Source organism: Mya arenaria, chromosome 12 (assembly GCF_026914265.1).
Source record: "Mya arenaria isolate MELC-2E11 chromosome 12, ASM2691426v1".
NCBI classification, from domain to species: domain Eukaryota; kingdom Metazoa; phylum Mollusca; class Bivalvia; order Myida; family Myidae; genus Mya; species Mya arenaria.
Genome location: NC_069133.1, coordinates 11,036,377 through 11,057,576, shown reverse-complemented (window position 1 = coordinate 11,057,576; position 21,200 = coordinate 11,036,377). Strand labels below are relative to the sequence as shown.

The window sequence follows — 21,200 nt, the reverse complement described above, 5'->3', positions numbered from 1 at the left end:
TCGTCTCACAAGGATGACCGGTATCTGTCACGTAAAACTCTCCGACTAATAATGTGTAAGCTATAGCAAGGGTAAATCTGGACGCTCTTCCAGATGAAGTGGTATATACATGATATGATCCGCTATAACCACGGTAGATAAAACAACAACAACCAGGATACGACATATAGACTATCTGCAATAATGCTTACCCGTACCGGACAAGAGAGAACCAACATACATGTAGTTAAATGTGTGTACATATACACATAATATGACCGGAAGCACGAAAAAAAAAACGTTAACAAGAGAAATAAAACAAAAACAAATTTGGTTAGTTTTACTGATAAGATCACATGTGCATTAACGTGAACTCAGACTTTTTCAATTTATCTTTGGGTAGGATGGGTGCAAGTTTATTTATACTCGTAGGCGGGCAAGGACCATTCGGTGAGTTCTCCAAATAAAAGAGTTAGTCATGTTAGGTTTGTGGAGCATAGTGCACAGACAGAATGTTACCCCAGTTAGAGCTACTCTGGTTCTGTTAACGTGCACCAGTGTATAGAACTGTCATACGGGACCCCCAATTAACGTCACTCCCGGAAAACGATTATTGTCTTAATTAGTGATGCGGCGGGGAATCGAACCAGCGACCCCTGGGGATTGACAAAAAGTGTGTCACCACTTGCCCACGGATCCGCCACGAAGGGTAGTCTCTATGTGGCGTTTAAATACACTATTAGTCGTGATGGAACACACGGTGCGGTCAAGCCACAATGCAGCCAGTGGGCGCGGACCGACCTTTTTAAAATGTAAAACAACACCAACAACAATACCACCAACAACAACAACGACAATGGTAGGTGTGACAGCGTTTGAAGGAATTGTGAGTGTGTGGATACGTACATATTTATAAAATGAATGTATACTCTTTAAATGAGTACTAGATGATTGGAACTGATACTTCCGCTCAGCCCGTTGTGAACTGTTGTATGTTTGTAGAGGCGTCATTATATGGTTCACTCTCAGGACAATTTGATTATCCTGAATGTATTTCCTGATTAAATAAACAAACAGTTGGATGTCGGATCACATGTTTAAACGAAACTTCGTCACTATCGGTCAACACGTAAAAAATTGTTTACGCTATGTTAACAAGTTTATAATGACTGCAGTTTCTACCAAATATTGATACAAATTGGTCAAAATAGTTTTCCTAAAATGATTATTTAGGTCAAATGTATATAACGCATTATATTGGTCAAAAACTAGGTCATAGGGTTAACACATTGAAATACTCCCTTATAGTTATGGAGGTCACACTTGGTCAGGTACTGTTGAACAGGTAGTCACCATGCCTGACTCTAAGACTGAATTAGAAATGGTATGAAACGTCAAATCATAGAACTATTTGTTGATGACAGGCGAATGATAAAGACCATCACAGTCCTCTTCAGTTCGTGGACGCACGTTGACGTACGTTTAAGGCGGTTTGACGATAATGTTATACGCTGCTGATTAATTTCCCTATACATTTCAATGCAAAAAAATGCAACACTTTAAACAGATTGAACAAATGCCATTGAAAGCGTTTATGCCGACCATGTAGTTTCGTTGTAATTAAGTTTAAAACAATAAATCAAAGCGTTTAAGGTTCAAATGGCCTTCGGCCTGCTAGGATTTCTGAGTTTAGTCATGTAATTGAAAAACAAATTTACATCACTTATAAAGATAGAATATTCATGTTCATGAATTCCTTCGCAATGTCAGGCTTCTTACGCAAAATTCATTGGGATCGATTTACATAATCATACACTATTTATTCCCTGTATGTATGGATGAATCTTAACATTGCGCTCACCCTATGCCATTCGAGGACAAAATGAACAGATTTATGCTTTATAAATATGCAAACTGCTCAAAACTCCGGGCTGAAATTACTGAGACAATCTAAGAAATCTCCACACGCTTTCCGTTCCAATCAGTATTACATGACTATTTCACAAATTGTAGCAGGTCGAAAGCACGTCGACGCTTTAAGCGCTTTGTTTTTAATTGTAAAAGTGTAACATTTGCATTTGCAGACGCATTTTCTTTATGAATTATACAGAAGGCATCCTGAACCACATCCTGATAGTAAGCGTTTAGTTAAAGCAGTCTCACAGCTGCACTTTCACAGATTTACCGTTTTATCAAAAACAATTGTCTTCGACCGTTTTGTCAACTTTTTTTAAATTTATTTTTTGTCTTGGAATGAGCCAATTTCTGAGTAAATATCTGCAAACCAGTGATAAAAGACTGCTGAGAAAAGACCACATTGCAGGTATCTCATGTTTTATGCCTAAACGCGTTACTAACGGTTTAAGAAAAATGCATACAACTTCAATTTTATAAATTAAGTATGAAAATCTGTGATCTGATTTTTGTCAGCAGTCTAATATCACTGGTTTCCAGGCTTTTTCGTATGAATTGGCTCGTCCGAATACAAAAAGTTGTCAAAACGTTTAATCTGTGAGAGTGCAGCTTTAAAACGTACCAGAATAGTTGAATATCAGTACCAGACGAAAATTATCCGGTAAAACATGTCACGTATTGATCTATGGATAGTTTAACAAGACAATATTTCCCACTTTAATCCCGTAATCCAATTAGACGAATTATCATAACAATCAAATCGGGTAGCCGGACAGCCTTTTATGATACCCGCATAAGATCTTACCGTCCTTGTGAAACAAGACGCAGTGGAATTATGTTCCCATAATCCGTTTACACTTTTATAATTACAACCCAATTAGATACGCGAAAGGTTTATTATGTTTTATGTTTATTAGTCCATTTTAGAAATTACTGTCAAATAGTATGAAATAGTATAGATAGATATAGTAGGTTTTTCATCGCTCTGTCAGCGTGGGAATAGCCTGTCAGCATTCTATTTTTAAGCACCGGGGGCTTTGGAAAGAATATTTAGTGTAGCACAATCTATAGTCAAGTCAATTATTTTATTTTAGCACCGGGCTATGGAAATATTATTTAGTTTAACATAACCTATGGTCATGTCATTAATTCTATTTTTAGCACCAGGGCTATGGAAATATTATTTAGTGTAGAATAACCCGTAGTCAAGTCAATTATTCTAATTTTAACACACGGGGGGGGGGGGGGCTATGGAAAGATAATTTAGTGTAACATAACCTATATCCAAGTCAATTAATCTATTTTAGCATCGGGGGCTTTGGAAAGGTTATTTAGTGTAGCATAACCTATAGCCAAGTCAGTCACTAATCGTATGTTCAGTGTTCCTACTCAACTCTTTCGGCTCAGAATCTACAGATCCGAGTTACCCGTGCTGTTATCACTAAAATGATATTAGATACTTATAAGCCGTTATTAATGCAATTTTATCAATGCAATTTAAAATCTTTATTAAACTTGGTCTTATATTTATGACACACAATGGAGAAGTCGGAGCACTCGACGCTACCAAGCTAATCTCCTGCTTACCCATAAAATGTCCAAATGAAAAGCTCATTTCAATATGGTAGATAAACTATGAAACCTTTGCTTTCTAACATATTAGACTTAAATTAGCCAAATTGTTCTTAATGGAGCACCCCAAACCCCTTTAACATTTGTACAGCTTTTTCGGAGGTCGGGGACACAAGCCTCCAAGGTGTGTGCTTAAAATGCGCCATCTCTAACGTCAAAGCCTGGATACGTCTCTGGTTTTAACAAGTTTTAAAAGTGCATTCTACTATGGATCATTTTGAAAACCTTGGTCAATATCAAGTTGAAAATGATTCTCGAACAAAACTTGTACCTATGGAATGCTCTTAAAAAGTAAAACATGTATCATGCCATGAAACTATGTAGTAAAAAAATAGTCGAGATGAGTATGTTCGTGATATTGGGCCCAGACCTAGGCAGAACATATGCACCAGTCAATTGTAACCACGCCCACCCACCCCCTACAGGTCCGGGGGTATACCGGGGATAACCGGGGAAATGGGCCGTGTTTTACCTTTCAGGCGGCTCCGCAGTGCTGGGTGAATCTGGTAGTTTTGTCTTTGCGCAAAATATAGCGGGGAATCGGCCTTACCTAGGGTCCCTTGGGTGCGGGGGCATTTGGCGGGGATATAACCATCAATTCGTCCCCGCAGGACGGGGATTTTACCCGGGGTTGGCTGGACCGTAAGTCAAAGTCCCCGCTATTCCCCGCACCTGGGGGGCGTGGTTGCACTTGACTGGTGCATTATTTTGTCTTAAATTTATTGTGAAGCCGCGCCCTGATTAAAAAAGGAAGTATATTGCATAAAAAATAAACCAAAGTTAATACAATCTGGGCGTAGGTCCCATGTCAATTCGTCTATTACTATGTACTATACTATTCGGTTTGCCTGAGGCTATACTACACTAAATAATTAGTCATGCAGTAATTATGAACTCGGTCATTTGACATTTCTACCCGCCGGATACATGTATTCACAACTTAAAACTGAGAGTATCAATTAGATACGCAAAAATTACAGCATATTGAATATAAACATAACATAAATGTTATGTTATGTTAAAGAATATAAACATATTGACTTCAAATTAGAAATACGATTGTTTAACGCAGGACTAGTAAGAGTTAATTGTTAATTACAACGATGTTCGAGAGTATCAAGTGACTGACTTCATGATGAAGTGTGTAATACAATGTAACTTGTACAAGAAGTAATCGCGTGACTGACTAAAAAAAGGATATACCACATGAATTGTGAAATGTAAGCAGTGATTAGAAATGAAAAACCGCTTCTCCCACCTTAGCGGTTTGTACATAATCGATTAGAAGTTTCATACCTTTCGCCCTGCTGTTTCTGCCTAGGATATTATTTTGCTTTGCAATACACCTTATTCATATAAAGCGTGATACATTGAAAGTACAAGAAATAGATACATGTATATATCACGAAATAGTTCTTTAATTGATCCACAGTGAAGTGCTTTTTCAGGATGTGTTTTAAGTGAAGTGGTGAACTATTAAACCGAAACATGGTCATACAGTATTCATGTTGATCAGAGGAGCTAACACAATATCGATACAGGGATACTATTGTATTACTCTAAACAGATTGTTAAAGCTTGAAAGTTGTAGGGTTGTAATCTGATAAGCACATGTTTTGTTGACTTGGGACATAAACTGTGTGTTTATGACTAATCTAAACAACCTGTGGAGTCGTTTTATTACGGTACTTGAATGTGATGGATTCGTCTAAACGTCCGCCTGGTGTCCATTGAATTTTAAAGACATCATTTATTCTTCCTTGTGTTTGTTTGTTATAAATAAATCAGTTAAGAAGAGGATTAAAACTAGTTTTCTGCCTGGTATTCACTAGCCTGATTTGAGGAGCAGGAAGGTTAAGTGGTATTGACATTCATTAGTGGAGGATGTCTTAATAAATAAACAATACCGATAAAGTTCTGCAGTATTGAAATCTTGAACAGCCAGGGAACTATCAAAAGTGTATATCGTGACTTTGTTAAAACGGACTACGGAACAAAATCGATTGATAGCAAACAATTAAAACTGGAACGTAAGAAATCTTGTTTGAATTAATGTGTACACGTCGAAGTGAACTCATATACTGTTTTTATATAAATGGAATATGGTTTGAAGAAGAGTTGATTCGTGATTTGTGTTGATTCGACAGTGGTTGATTCAGAATCTCGTCACGTGTGCATGGTCAGCTAGGATAATACATCACACATTAATAACCATGGCGCGGCTGGCAAATTCGTCGGTCAATCTTGTCATTAAATACTTGTTATTCTTCATCAACTTCGTCGTGTTTGTAAGTATAGTCACTATATTACCTTGTGTGTAATTGGAGATTTTATCTTCAAAAACATGTTCAATATGAGCCGAGACCAAGTTGTTAGAAATACGTATCTAACGGAGGTCAGGCATTTTATCTGACGCACAAAGATCCTTTTGATAGAGATCAAGTAAACAGCAGGTTTTTCATAGAATATCATAACCATACATCTGTTTGTCAAAAGATACCTGCTGTTTTGTTCGATCGAATCATTTCAATGGAGTTGCTCCTTCACATTTAACCTGTTCAAGTTTTAAGACAGAAGCACTGAAATTATGACTGCATTTACTATGCTGTTGGCATACATAGTAGTTAATCACAAACATGCATCTATATAACAGATAGGAATTGCACAATATGTTCTCGTAATTACTTACATGATCAGCAAAATCTATACCTCATGCAAATATCTAGCACGTTTTTTTCTAGCCTGTCTGGTGTTCGAAGAAAAGGAGTAGCAGTATTGTAACAGGCTGGGTGTTGTATTGTCATTGGTTTGGTATCGTTGTCGAAAAATTGTCATTGGCTTTCTGTCGTTGTCGAAGCATTGTCATTGGTTTGTAGTCGTTGTCAAAGCATTGTCATAGGCTTGGTGTTGTTGTCGAAGCATTGTCATAGGCTTGGTGTCGTTGTCGAAGTCTTGTCATAGGCTTGGTGTCGTTGTCGAAGTCTTGTCATAGGCTTGGTGTCGTTGTCAAAGCATTGTTATAGGCTTGGTGTTGTTGTCGAAGCATTGTCATAGGCTTGGTGTCGTTGTCGAAGTATTGTCATAGGCTTGGTGTTGTTGTCAAAGCATTGTCATAGGCTTGGTGTTGTTGTCAAAGCATTGTGATAGGCTTGGTGTCGTTGTCGAAGTATTGTCGTAGGCTTGGTGTTGTTGTCAAAGCATTGTCATAGGCTTGGTTTCGTTGTCGAAGCATTGTCATAGGCATGGTGTCGTTGTCGAAGTATTGTCATAGGCTTGGTGTTGTTGTCAAAGCATTGTCATCGGCTTGGTGTTGTTGTCAAAGCATTGTGATAGGCTTGGTGTCGTTGTCGAAGTATTGTCGTAGGCTTGGTGTTGTTGTCAAAGCATTGTCATAAGTTTGGTTTCGTTGTCGAAGTATTGTCATAGGCATGGTGTTGTTGTCAAAGCATTGTCATAGGCTTGGTGTTGTTGTCAAAACATTGTCATAGGCTTGGTGTTGTTGTCAAAGCATTGTGATAGGCTTGGTGTCGTTGTCAAAGCATTGTCATAAGTTTGGTTTCGTTGTCGAAGTATTGTCATAGGCATGGTGTTGTTGTCAAAGCATTGTCATAGGCTTGGTGTTGTTGTCAAAGCATTGTCATAGGCTTGGTGTTGTTGTCAAAGCATTGTCATAGGCTTGGTGTTGTTGTCAAAGCATTGTCATAGGCTTGGTGTTGTTGTCAAAGCATTGTGATAGGCTTGGTATCGTTGTCAAAGCATTGTCATAAGTTTGGTTTCGTTGTCGAAGTATTGTTATAGGCATGGTGTTGTTGTCAAAGCATTGTCATAGGCTTGGTGTTGTTGTCAAAGCATTGTCATAGGCTTGGTGTTGTTGTCAAAGCATTGTCATAGGCTTGGTGTTGTTGTCAAAGCATTGTCATAGGCTTGGTGTCGTTGTCAATGCATTGTTATAGGCTTGGTGTTGTTGTCAAATCATTGTTATAGGCTTGGTGTTGTTGTCAAATCATTGTCATAAGTTCGGTTTCATTGTCGAAGTATTGTCATAGGCATGGTGTCGTTGTCGAAGTATTGTCATAGGCTTGGTGTTGTTGTCAAAGCATTGTCATAGGCTTGGTGTTGTTGTCAAATCATTGTCATAGGCTTGGTGTTGTTGTCAAAACATTGTCATAGGCTTGGTGTTGTTGTCAAAGCATTGTCATAGACTTCATGTCGTTGTCGAAGTCTTGTCATAGGCTTGGTGTTGTTGTCAAAGCATTGTCATAGGCTTGGTGTCGTTGTCGAAGTATTGTCATAGGCTTGGTGTTGTTGTCGAAGCATGGTCATTGGTTTGGAGTCGTTTTCGAAGCATTGTCATTTGCTTGGTTTCGTTGTAGAAGTATTTTCATGTGCTTGGTGTAGTTCTCGGAGTATTGTCAATAAAGAGTTATTCGTAGCCATTACTTAAAAGGCGGTTCAAGATATTTCTTATGCACCTAGGTATACACGTCGCAAGAGACACTATGCATTTGTATAGCAATGCCAAAATCTCTAGTTTAAATAATTGTTGAAAAGTGCGCCTCATTCGGCTTGTGAAAAGTAGTCGACCCATTCGCTCCGTGGTGCTCATGTTTATGTGTCTGTCCGGCTGTGTTTATGTATGAGCATTTTAGCTTGGACTAAAGCTCATTTGTAAAGAAATATTTAATAATATCACATAAATAAAGATATATGGTTTCTTCATTTCAATTTTTGACCTAAAAAGTTAAATCGGACAAGAATTAAAGGGGGCGCACGCGCCGGTACCCCCCATCTCCACCCCGTCCCATCGTCGTTTTAAACCCTAGTAATTATGAAAATTGATTGAGATCTGTAGCACATAACCCTCGAACAAAGCAGGTCTGGTTTGTAATTATAAATTACTAATTAGCATGGCTATCTCGGTCTGATTAAATCAACAGCCGCGCCCTCACGTCCCTGATAAGACGAACAGCGGACCAGTTTGAATTAGTTAGTTCATGCTGATATAATTATGCTCGATCGTTAAGATTCATATGTTTCACTTTGTTTCCTGTGTATAGACATCGGTACCCTTTATGCCATGTTAAAACGCTCCTAGTGAGGCTGGGACACACGACCGTTCTAACAGGAAGTCCAGTTTTTTTTTCAGTTTTTATTTTTCTTGCAAGCCATTTTTCATGAAAATAAAGTACAATAAATTAAAGTCCAATGACAAGTGCTAATCATGGTACCAGCAGTGTATAAAACAGGGGCGGCTCCAGGATTTGACAGTAGAGCGGACGTTACTTAGTGCTTTTTCTTCTATATTGACATATAAAGTAAACTTGGACGATTTCCTTTTTTTTGGGGGGGGGGGGGGGGGGAGGGGGGTATAGGGATTTCTAACAGAGCAGATTTCTAGCCCCCCCCCTCCCCCGCTGGATCCGCTAGTCACGGATTTACCAGTACTAAACGTCTTCGGCTTGTACCATGCTTTTAAGATACATGCCAGATCATTTTTTTAAATTTCAACTAGTTAAGACCAAATAAATGAAACCATATCCAATCGTCAGAGCTGTGGGACCACTCTGGATGTCATTCAAGGTCTCGCAGTATTTGGGGCACAAAATTACTTCTGTGGTGAATATCTCATCAATCGATGGAGGACACAACTCCCTCTTTGGGTTCATTTGTTTTAAGTCACACTTGAGGATGTGACGGGGTCAAGCCATAATGCAGCCATCGTAGGGGGCGGGCAGACCTTTATAAACTCACCAACAACAACAATCGTCTTGTACATCTGGACATTTTCAGATTATATTGACAAAATGTCATTGGGATATCGGCCCATGCATAAGAATTTTGGTGCACCATTTGAATTTTTACCGGCCTTCGCAGAAAACTGGTCACTATCAGTAGATCAATGTTTCAAAATACGTTTCAGTGCGTGTGTTTTAAGACTGAAATGCTATTCGTTGATATCTAGCCAATGCGTTTGCTAAATGACATTGACATGTGTCTTGTGCACAAGTGTGATAGCATATTAAGTACGTAATAGAAGCTTCGAAATCCGGATATTTGGGTGATTGTTTGAAACTGATACGACGAGTACATTAATTTATAACTTCCTGTTTGAACTAGTGCCACTTTAAACATTTCAGGTTATATTTATGACCAACGCTATTTCGAAATTGTCAGCTTGCATTTATCGTGCATTTTGTTTCAGTAGTTATATCACACATAATGATTATCATTGCTAGATGTTTTATTGATCCATTCACTAAAGGTTAAGGTCATCTCGAATGTGCTTGAATTCTCTATCCCTAGCGGACGTAGGTTTGATGGTCGCTTTCATTATCTCTAGCGGTCGTAGGTTTTATGGTTGTTGTCATTATCCTTAGCGGTCGCAGGTTTGACGGTCGTTGTCGTTATCAAAAGCGGTCGTAGGTTTGATGATCGCTTTCTCTATTCATAACGGTCGTAGGTTTGATGGTCGCGTTCTCTATCCCTAGAGGTCGTAGGTTTGATGGTCGCTTTCTCTATCCCTAGAGGTCGTAGGTTTGATGGTCGCTTTCATTATCTCTAGCGTGTGTAGGTCTGATGGTCATTGCCATTATCCCTAGCGGTCGTAGGTTTGCTGGTCGTTGTCATTATCTCTGGCGACCGTTGGGTTGATGGTCGTTGTCATTCTCTCCAGCAGTCATATGTTTTATGGTCGTTGTCAGTATCCCTTGAGGTCGCAGGTTTGATTAACGTTGTCATTATCTCTAGCGGTCGTAGGTTTGATGATCGTTGTCCTTATCTCTACCAGTCGTAGGTTTGATGGTCGTTGTCATTAACTCAAGCGGTTGTAGTTTTTTATGGTCGTTGTCATCCTCACTTGCGGTCGTAGGTTTGATGGTCGTTGTCATTACCCCTGACATCAGGATGATACTCCGGTCATGTTTCCTACCAAAGAGGATAAGTCCGTGGTGGCCCATACATTTGTTACACCAGACTATTTTTATGTCAAATGTATTTTTACTATTATTCCAATATTTCATGATTGTGTCCAGTAGGAAGCGGGACAATTTCGTTGATCTCGGCCAACTTCTGTGTCCTTGAATTTTACCCGAAATGAAGGAGACCGTTTCTAGCGCGTACGGGTAAATTAGCAAAAATCCTACCCCCCCCCCCCCCCCAAACCGAAACCGATAAATATAGGCTTAATTACATTTGATATGTTGCTATATTTGTGCAAAATGGTGTATTTTTCTGAATTCGATAAGTATTGAACCTACCATATTGTCATGCAAAACATTCTCCAATAACTGGGGTTGGGGTATGCGCTCCTCCCTCGACCTTATCATTTGAGTTCATTATATATATATACCATAATTTCTAGATCGTGTCTAAGAAGGTCAACCCATCTCAGTACAATGATAGCGCATAATATAATTATACTTCATTCTGCTAAATTGAAATTTTAATTATTTTCTCATCTAGCTCGTGTCTGGTGCGGTGGCGGGGCTGATGATCTGGATTCTGGTCGAGAAAGAGAAGACAGTCTCGAGCATATATGATTTTTTCCTGGACGGGGCATGCATCTTCCTTTTGGTGTCGCTCATCGCATTCGTCGTCTCGTTTCTCGGATGGATCGGGGCGTTCCGAGAAAATATTTGCTGTCTAAAAGGTGTAAGTTTGTTTTGGAGGTTTGCTATATAATTTTGCCTTGTAATTATTTGATTAACGTTTGCCTCAATAATTTTCTTGATAGATCTATACATTTCACTGAACACACTATACAGTCGAACCCCGTTGGCTCGAACTCCCAGGGACCGGCGAAAATACCTCGAGCCTCGGAAAAATCGAGCCAAGCGAGAACTGTTACCTTCAGTTTAAAGAAATGGGTCTTTAGCATCTAGTTCGAACCAAAGAGATATTCGAGCAGCCAAACGAAATCGAGCCAATGGGGTTCAAATGTATAAGTAAATGAGAAACCTAGTCGGTCTTTATCAACCCTTTGGGTAACCGTACCTCTTTCTACAACCTTCCAACTAGCAAAACGAACAGTTATATACCCCCCCCCCCCCAAGTTACGCACCCTCTAATGTCTATTCCTGGATCCGGCCCTGAACAATAAACTATGAAACATGAACACACCGCCTCCTATGTTATTTTTGTTATAACTGAATGACTTAAATGATCACCACAGCTCTGTTTTCGATTTTCAGTACCATTGGACTATGACAATCCTGTTTTTCGTGCAAACTGTCATCGTTATTCTAATATTCGTGGTCGTATTTGTACCGGAGGCCCGGAATCAGTTGGGCATTTACCCAGAAGACAGTCTACGGGTAGCTATCGAGAAATACAGGGACGACCCGGACATGCAGAATCTTATAGACAACTTCCAGCTCACGGTACACTGAACATAACATAGCATTTATTAAGCTGTAAATGTTAAAAAAGCATAGCAAACAAATACAATTTATAGTCTCCGTTAAGGTTTGAACAGAAATACTGACATGACAGTGTTATAACACCTATACATCAATCAAGGAATTCACATGTATGGACAAGATAAAATCAATGTTTTCAAATGAAGAACGATGTTAACAGCACTATTCACGTACACATATGACAGTGCTCTTTAGAAATCACGTACAAATAGGACTGTGCTCTTTAGAAGTCACGCACACATATGGCAGTGTTCTTAAGAAGTCACGAACACATAGGACTGTGCTCTTTAGAAGTCACGCCCACATATGGTAGTGCTCTTTAGAAGTCACGTACACATAGGACTACGCTTTTTAGAAGTCACCTACACATAGGAATTCGCTCTTTAGAAGTCACGTTCTAATAGGACTGAGCTCTTTAGAAGTCAGGTACAATAGGACAGTGCTCTTTAAAAGACACGTACTCATAGGACTGTACTCTTTAGAAGACACATACGCGTAAAACTGTGCTCTCTGAAGACACGTAAACGTAGGACAGTGTTCTTTAGAAGTTACGTACACATATGGCAGTGCTCTGTAGAAGACACATACACATATGATAGTGCTCTAAAGAAGACACATACACGTAGGACTGTGCTCTTAAGAAGACACATACACATTGGACTGTGCTCTCTAGAAGACGTACACGTGGGACTGTGCTCTTTAGAAGACAGGTACACGTAGGACTGTGCTCTTAAGAAGACGTACACATAGGACTGTGCTCTCTAGAAGACGTACACGTGGGACTGTGCTCTAAAGAAGACACGTACACGTGGGACTGTGCTCTTAAGAAGACACGTACACGTATGACTGTGCTCTTAAGAAGACACGTACATGATGGACTGTGCTCTAAAGAAGACACGTACACGTATGACTGTGCTCTTAATAAGACACGTACACGTAGGACTGTGCTCTTAAGAAGACACGTACACGTAGGACTGTGCTCTTAAGAAGACACATACACTTAGGACTGTGCTCTTAAGAAGACACATACACGTAGGACTGTGCTCTTGAGAAGACACGTACACGTAGGACTGTGATCTTAAGAAGACACGTACAAGTAGGACTGTGCTCTTAAGAAGACACATACACGTAGGACTGTGCTCTTGAGAAGACACGTACACGTAGGACTGTGCTCTTAAGAAGACACGTACACGTATGACTGTGCTCTTAATAAGACACCACTTAGGACTGGGACATTTGAAGACACGTACACGTAGGACTGTGCTCTTTAGAAGACACGTGCACGTAGGGCAGTGCTCTTTAAAAGTCACGTACACATAGGACTGTGCTCTTTAGAAGTCACGTACACATATTGAAGTGCTCTTTAGAAGTCACGTACACATAGGACTTTGCTCTTTAGAAGTCACGTACACATATTGAAGTGCTCTTTAGAAGTCACGTACACATAGGACTTCGCTCTTTAGAAGTCACGTACTCATATGAATGTGCTATTAAGAAGGCACGTACACATATGGCAGTGCTCTTTAGAAGTTATGACACATATGACTGTTCTTTCCATAAGACGTAAACGTGTAAGAATACACGTACACGTAGGACTGGGCCATTTGAAGAAACGTACACGTAGGACTGTGCTCTTTAGATGACACGTGCACGTAGGGCAGTGGTCTTTAAAAGTCACGTACACATAGGACTGTGCTCTTGAGAAGACACGTACACATATGCCAGTGCTCTTTAGAGATACGTACTCATAGGACTGTACTCTTTAGAAGTCACGTACTCATAGGACTTAGCTCTGTAGAAGACACATACACATATGGTACTGCTCTTTAGAAGACACATATACATTGGACTGTGCTCTCTAGAAGACACATACACGTAGGACTGTGCTCTTAAGAAGACACATACACGTAGGAATGTGCTCTTAAGAAGACACGTACACGTAGGACTGTGCTCTTAAGAAGACACATACACGTAGGACTGTGCTCTTAAGAAGACACGTACACGTAGGACTGTGCTCTTAAGAAGACACGTACACGTAGGACTGTGCTCTTAAGAAGACACATACACGTAGGACTGTGCTCTTAAGAAGACACATACACTTAGGACTGTGCTCTTAAGAAGACACATACACGTAGGACTGTGCTCTTAAGAAGACACATACACGTAGGACTGTGATCTTAAGAAGACACATACACGTAGGACTGTGCTCTTAAGAAGACAGGTACACGTAGGACTGTGCTCTTAAGAAGACACATACACGTAGGACTGTGCTCTTAAGAAGACAGGTACACGTATGACTGTGCTCTTAAGAAGACACATACACGTAGGACTGTGCTCTTAAGAAGACACGTACACGTAGGACTGTGCTCTTGAGAAGACACATACACGTAGGACTGTGCTCTTGAGAAGACACATACACGTAGGACTGTGCTCTTAAGAAGACACATACACGTAGGACTGTGCTCTTAAGAAGACACATACACGTAGGACTGTGCTCTTAAGAAGACACATACACGTAGGACTGTGCTCTTAAGAAGACACATACACGTAGGAATGTGCTCTTAAGAAGACACATACACGTAGGACTGTGCTCCTGAGAAGACACGTACACGTAGGACTGTGATCTTAAGAAGACACGTACACGTAGGACTGTGCTTTTAAGAAGACACATGCACGTAGGACTGTGCTCTTGAGAAGACAGGTACACGTATGACTGTGCTCCTAAGAAGACACGTACACGTAGGACTGTAATCTTAAGAAGACACATACACGTAGGACTGTGCTCTTAAGAAGACACATACACGTAGGAATGTGCTCTTAAGAAGACACATACACGTAGGAATGTGCTCTTAAGAAGACAGGTACACGTAGGACTGTGCTCTTAAGAAGACACGTACACGTAGGACTGTGCTCTTAAGAAGACACATACACGTAGGACTGTGCTCTTAAGAAGACACATACACGTAGGACTGTGCTCTTAAGAAGACACATACACGTAGGACTGTGCTCTTAAGAAGACACATACACGTAGGACTGTGCTCTTAAGAAGACACATACACGTAGGATTGTGATCTTAAGAAGACACATACACGTAGGACTGTGCTCTTAAGAAGACACATACACGTAGGACTGAGCCCTTTAGATGACACATATTCAAATATCCTATTTCAAAGCATGTATACATGCAAAATATATCATTGTTTTAGAAAATCAGGCGTGTTTAATGCTTTGAAATAGCTGACTGCTTTATCGACGCTTTTTAAAAAAAAGATGTTGATAATCGCTAATTGCTTCAAAGTGTTAATTTGTGCATAAAAACAGTTAATATGTCATTGTTTTAGAAGAAAATGCATGTATACATGCTTTGAAATAGGATACCATTTTAGGCCGCTAGGCCGCTAGGCCGCCAGGCCGCTAACTTCACGCGGCTAGGCCGCTAGGCCGCCAGGCCGCTAGGCCGCTGAAGTGCTCGATCGACTTTTTTGAAAAAAAGTTGAAAAACGCTTCAGAGTGATAATTTGTGCATATAAACAGTAAATATATCATTGATTAAGAAGATCAGGCATGTTTAATGCTTTGAAATAGCTGACTGCTTAATCGACTTTTTTGAAAAAAAAAAGATTTTGATTATCGCTAATAGCTTCAAAGTGTTAATTTGTGCATTCAAACAGTTAATATGTCATTGTTTTAGAAGAAAATGCATGTATACATGCTTTGAAATAGGAAACCATTTTAGGCCGCTAGGCCGCCAGGCCGCTAACTTCACGCCGCTAGGCCGCTAGGCCGCTAGGCCGCTGAAGTGCTCGATCAACTTTTTTGAAAAAAAAATAAAAAAAGCTTTAGAGTGATAATTTGTGCATAAAACAGTAAATATATCATTGTTTTAGAAGATCAGGCATGTTTAATGCTTTGAAATAGCTGACTGCTTTATCGACGCTTTTAAAAAAATAAATATTGATAATCGCTAATAGCTTCAAAGTGTTAATTTGTGCATAAAAACAGTTAATATGTCATTGTTTTAGAAGAAAATGTATGTCTTTGAAATAGGATACCATTTTAGGCCGCTAGGCCGCTAGGCCGCTAGGCCGCCAGGCCGCTAACTTCACGCCGCTAGGCCGCTAGGCCGCTAGGCCGCTAGGCCGCTAGGCCGCTGAAGTGCTCGATCGACTTTTTTGAAAAAAAGTTGAAAAACGCTTCAGAGTGATAATTTGTGCATATAAACAGTTAATATATCATTGATTAAGAAGAACAGGCATGTTTAATGCTTTGAAATAGCTGACTGCTTTATCGACGTTTTTGGAAAAAAAACTGTTGATAATCGCTTCAATGTGTTAATTTGTGCATAAAAACAGTTAAAATGTTATTGTTTTAGAAGAAAATGCATGTATACATGCTTTGAAATAGGATTCAATTTAGGCCGCTAGGCCGCTAGGCCGCTAATTTCAGGCTTCTATGCCGCTAGGTCGCTGAAGTGCTTGATCGACTTTTTTGAAAAAGTTTGAAAAACGCTTCAGAGTGATAATTTGTGCATAAAACAGTTAATTTAAAATTGTTTTAGAATAAAAGGTAAAGAAAAATATTCTGAATATATAACAATTTAAGGCCGCTATGTAACTATATGAATAAAAAACCTTGATTTATCATTGTTTTAAAAAAACGCATTAACAATTGCTTGGAAATAGAAAAAATAATTAGGCCGCTAGGCCGCTAGGCCGCCAGGCCGCTAACTTCACGCCGCTAGGCCGCTAACTTCACGCCGCTAGGCCGCTAGGCCGCTAACTTCACGTACATGAATACGACCCCTTTAAATCATTAACTTGTATATTGTTGTTTATTTTGAAAAAAATACCTGTGTATTAGTTATCCACGGCAACCAAGCGTATTCATATGTATTTGATACCCTGGGAAACTTGGTTATGTTTGAATATTCATAGTCATTTTTCGACCAATGAAATAGCCGATAACAAAACGGAAAGAATCTCGACTCCGATCTCTATTTGAAGCATTCGGAACCGAGATTTTATCCGTAGCTTCTCGGCCATTTCCGTACCGCATGAGATGTGTCTCATGCGACCAATCAAACGGCTAGATTTCACCTCACTATTCATGAGTAAGAGATTTTAACGGCCGATTTGCCCAGGGTATGATGTGTGATTATATGTTATGAATTTGTTGGGGTGCCGAGGATGTGTATTAGAATGAAAGCTTTAACTGTAACTTCCACTTTATGTAGTTTAAGTGCTGCGGTATCTCTAACGACGAGTCTGGCTACAAGGACTGGACCAACAATATGTACTTCAACTGTAGCGACGCCATCCCGGATAGTATGAAGGGGAAGTTCGAGTTCTGCTCCGTGCCATTCTCTTGCTGTATTGATAAAGACGTACGTGTATAAGGGCAAGTTATAAGTATCGCCCATGGCCGAGAGTGTACTACAGGTTAATCCCAGCCCGTGCGTAAGGTGTTTTGCGGAAACGAGGTTTACCAAATTTTCCCAGAACGTCCTGTGCGATGATTGGGATGAGCCTATTTTACACGGGCAGCCTTGTTAGTTGCTTTTCCCATGTTAGTCCCACCTCAAATAAACAAATTATAGTAAAGATGTGTTTCAAATCATTTTTACAAAATGGTACTGCTTTTGCCCGTGGGTAAATCTTTACCCGCAAATAATATTTTCCACAATTAATACAATTGTTTCCATATACCAAAAAGGATGGATAAATGTCGAACCCATAGTTCATATGAAGGACACCGAATTTAATTTGAAAAAAGAGGTGCAGATAACTAGTATTTCTACCTTATAAGACTATAGTAAAACCTACTCGTATTCCTAATGATTATGTATTTCTTTGTAATCTATTTCAGAGCGGAATAAAAAATTTAGAATGCGGAAAAAGAATGCAAAGTGCTGTAAGTGTTTATTGAGTACATTTAGAGGTATCGGTCATTTCTTGTATTTATCTTTCTTGTTAAGTTCAAGAGTTGTGCAAGCTTTTAACAACAGAGACGTTGCGAAACACTAAGTGTACTTGAACAATTTAGGGGAAGGGCGGCGCCGGGTGCAAAATGATTTTGTATTATGGGCATAGGGCCCATTAACCTTATGAATGTTTTTCAACGTAACATACTTGTTTTAACTTTAGTACTCTCCTTGATATAATTATTTGATTGTTTTGAACCATTAACCATCTCTGCAGGATCCATTAACCCGGACCGCGGCCATCCACACCGACGGCTGTCTTAAGGCCATTACCGACTTCATGAATAATAACGTCATTGTCGTTGGAGGGGTACTAATGGGCGTATTTATACCACAGGTAAAATCAATCTTTCGTTGATTTAATTAAAGAGAAGGTAATCACGGATCGGACATTTATGGATATGCATTTTTTTCTGAGGTTTGTGACTATACATTTTTTAGTAAAGAGTGAAACAAATAATCACACATTTATAATTACATTTGCGACATATGCTGTCTTACAGGGCTTTAAAAACAAATGACAATATTGTACAAGGCATTCTCAACGAACTATCTGCAACTAAACACACGCACGCACGCACGCACGCACGCACGCACGCACACACACACACACACACACACACACACACACTGATTTTCTTACAAAAACAAATGGCAATGTTGCTTCAAGAATCAATGCCGTCCTTATTGTTTTAGCTGCATTTTCCATTCACTGACTTGATTAAAGACAAATGGCAATGTTGGTACAGGGTCAAGGCCGTCCTAATGAATTAGCAACATTTTTTATATTCACCGACTTGCTTTAAGACAAATTGAGTTGCTTACAATAAACTAGGTCGTCCTCATGAACTTTCTGCATTTTTCCATTCACTGACTTGCTTAAACACAAATTGCAATGTTGCTACAAGTAACTAGGATTTTCAAATAGATAAGCTGTACATATACAATCCACAAACTTTCTCATTTGAGGCCTTCTGATTCTTTTTGTCCAGAATTACTTTAGTTTTCAATGGAGAAAGGTAAGAAAAACTGATTTTAAAATCTGTGAATCAACAGAAATTTCTTATGGGCCTTACAAAATTTACTGCAAGTATAATCATGGGACATCTATTTCTCCCACCTCTGATAAGTAGATCCAATAATTTAACCATGCTAGAAATTCTTATCTTGCCCATGGGCGAAGATAAAATGCCCGTATTGAACTCCTTTTTAATGTTCGCCACATTGTAATTACCTCCCTTGTTGAAGACTGTCGTCTGTTGCTTCATGGAAACCTTGTATTGTGGCAATATTTAGAACGATAATTAATTATTTCTCGCTTCAAATGTCACCATAAAACAGTTTTCACGCACCTTTCAAGAAATAATGCTTCACTCTCCTTAGAACTATTCAAAGACCGATTTGACTATTAACATAATCTGAATCACTGCGCGCATATCCATGACAACCACGAATTAACGCATATCCATACGCAATTATTTTCACTAAGCACAAAAGAGTTCCAGCAAAAATATACATTTTTACTTAATTTTGTTTAACTGAGGTGGGAGAAAAAGCATCTACCATAACCGCCCGTGTAAGATAGGTTCATCCCGACCCTCGCGCAGAGTGTTTTGCGGAAACGAGGTAAACCTCGTTTCCGCAAAAAAACCTACGCTCGGGTCGGAATGAACCTATCTTACACTCTCGGCCATGGAAGATACTTATAATCTAACTTTGTCAGCTATGTAAACACTGTTTTAACTGGAACATCCAATTTCAATGCAAAATGTCACCAAAAGAAATCGTCTCTTTTCCCTCTCGTATAGATGGTGATGTCCTGGCTGTCCCGGAAGTTGATTACTCAGATCTACAAGCAGATGGCCAAGTGGAATCAGACCCAGTATCGCCCCCGTTAGTGGGATAGGGAATTAACGCGCCGGATACCTAGAGCACGTGCTGGCACGTGCGAAAGTGTACGCATATCAGATAACTGTGTTGTCGTGAATAACAATTTTATTTACCGAATTGGCACCGAAGAAAAAATGTAAATGAAAAGAAAATGTATCCTAGATTTACTCTGTACCTACGACTTTACTTATGAGTGACGTCATGAGTGACGTCATCTGTAGAGGAAAACGTTACGTTTTTCATTATTGCTAGATATATCACCTTATAAGCAGGCATCCATGGATAATTTAACAAAACAAAGTTATTAAATTTGATTTTTACACATTTTTATAACTTTGTATTATTGTCAAACCTATTGGTATAAAAGGTTTTTATTGTTAAGGTGAATAACTGAACGGAGCTCATTTTCGCAGACGACGTCACGTGATTATGTGGGCGTTGATGTTGTTTCTGTTCAGAGATTATTTTTATATAGGCGGGATATTTGTATTAACTTACTTATATAACGCAATTGTGTCGTTGACGTGGTTCCTCAAGAATGAAAGTAGTCTTGTTTCCCTTACATCCAAAAAGTGAAAGAACCAGTGCATTAACTTTCGAATGGGGAATAACTGAATGACTTCAAAATAGAAGCTGCCAAAGAGTTGTGAAACTTTAATGTGATATCATGTGTGTTTGGTACAACATAACTGTTCATGTGATTGTATGTATCTAAGAAATCCTTTTTCATATATTTTGTTATAATCTATTGTGTGAAACTATCATAACCGGGTCCCGGGATTACATTCCTTGTGGGCTTTTTTATTTCTTGATTTTATTTGTTGTGTATTTGTGATAACAATGTTCATGTTTTTTCGGTAGCGTTTATCAACAATAAACTCTTCTGTATGCCTGTATGTCTGTCATTTAATCTGCAGAGATCATTTAATGATATGTGGTCAGCCTACCGAGCTTGCTAAATATTTACAAACATATACCTATTTTCATGAATTTCCCAATGACGTTACTCTGCATATATCCTTATGCAAATTGGGGGTAAGGTGACCAAATATGGAAATCGAACTATTGCATTTATGTCTGGAAACCAGTGATATAAGACTGCTGACAAAATATCAGACCGCAGTTTTTCATAAGAACGTTCGAAAATAGATATTTATGGCTAAAAGCGTTTCTAACGCTTTAAGAAAAATGGTTTTTAAGCAGTTTGCCAAGAATTGAGATTTGTTATTTAGTGGGTAATCGTATATGACTGAATTGAATGCATTGACGCCAAAATTAGATGATTCTGAGACAAAAATTAAAACAAAAGTCAATTCTGTCAATATGTGGGAGTGCAGCTTTAATAAGTCATTTTTTACGTACTCAATAATTTTTAGAAGTGACAATTT

The 21,200-nt window shown here is 39.1% G+C and overlaps 1 protein-coding gene across 1 annotated transcript; it reads left to right on the top strand.

The window, feature by feature from the left end:
- Positions 1-4,487: 4,487 nt before the first annotated feature.
- On the top strand, positions 4,488-20,708 carry LOC128211999 (tetraspanin-33-like). Its single transcript, XM_052917209.1, has 7 exons — positions 4,488-5,813; positions 10,987-11,175; positions 11,715-11,903; positions 17,176-17,325; positions 17,808-17,852; positions 18,140-18,259; positions 19,731-20,708. The coding sequence occupies exons 1-7, from the start codon at positions 5,739-5,741 to the stop codon at positions 19,818-19,820; spliced, it is 858 nt and encodes a 285-aa protein (XP_052773169.1). The 5' UTR covers positions 4,488-5,738; the 3' UTR covers positions 19,821-20,708.
- The last annotated feature ends 492 nt before the right edge of the window (positions 20,709-21,200 follow it).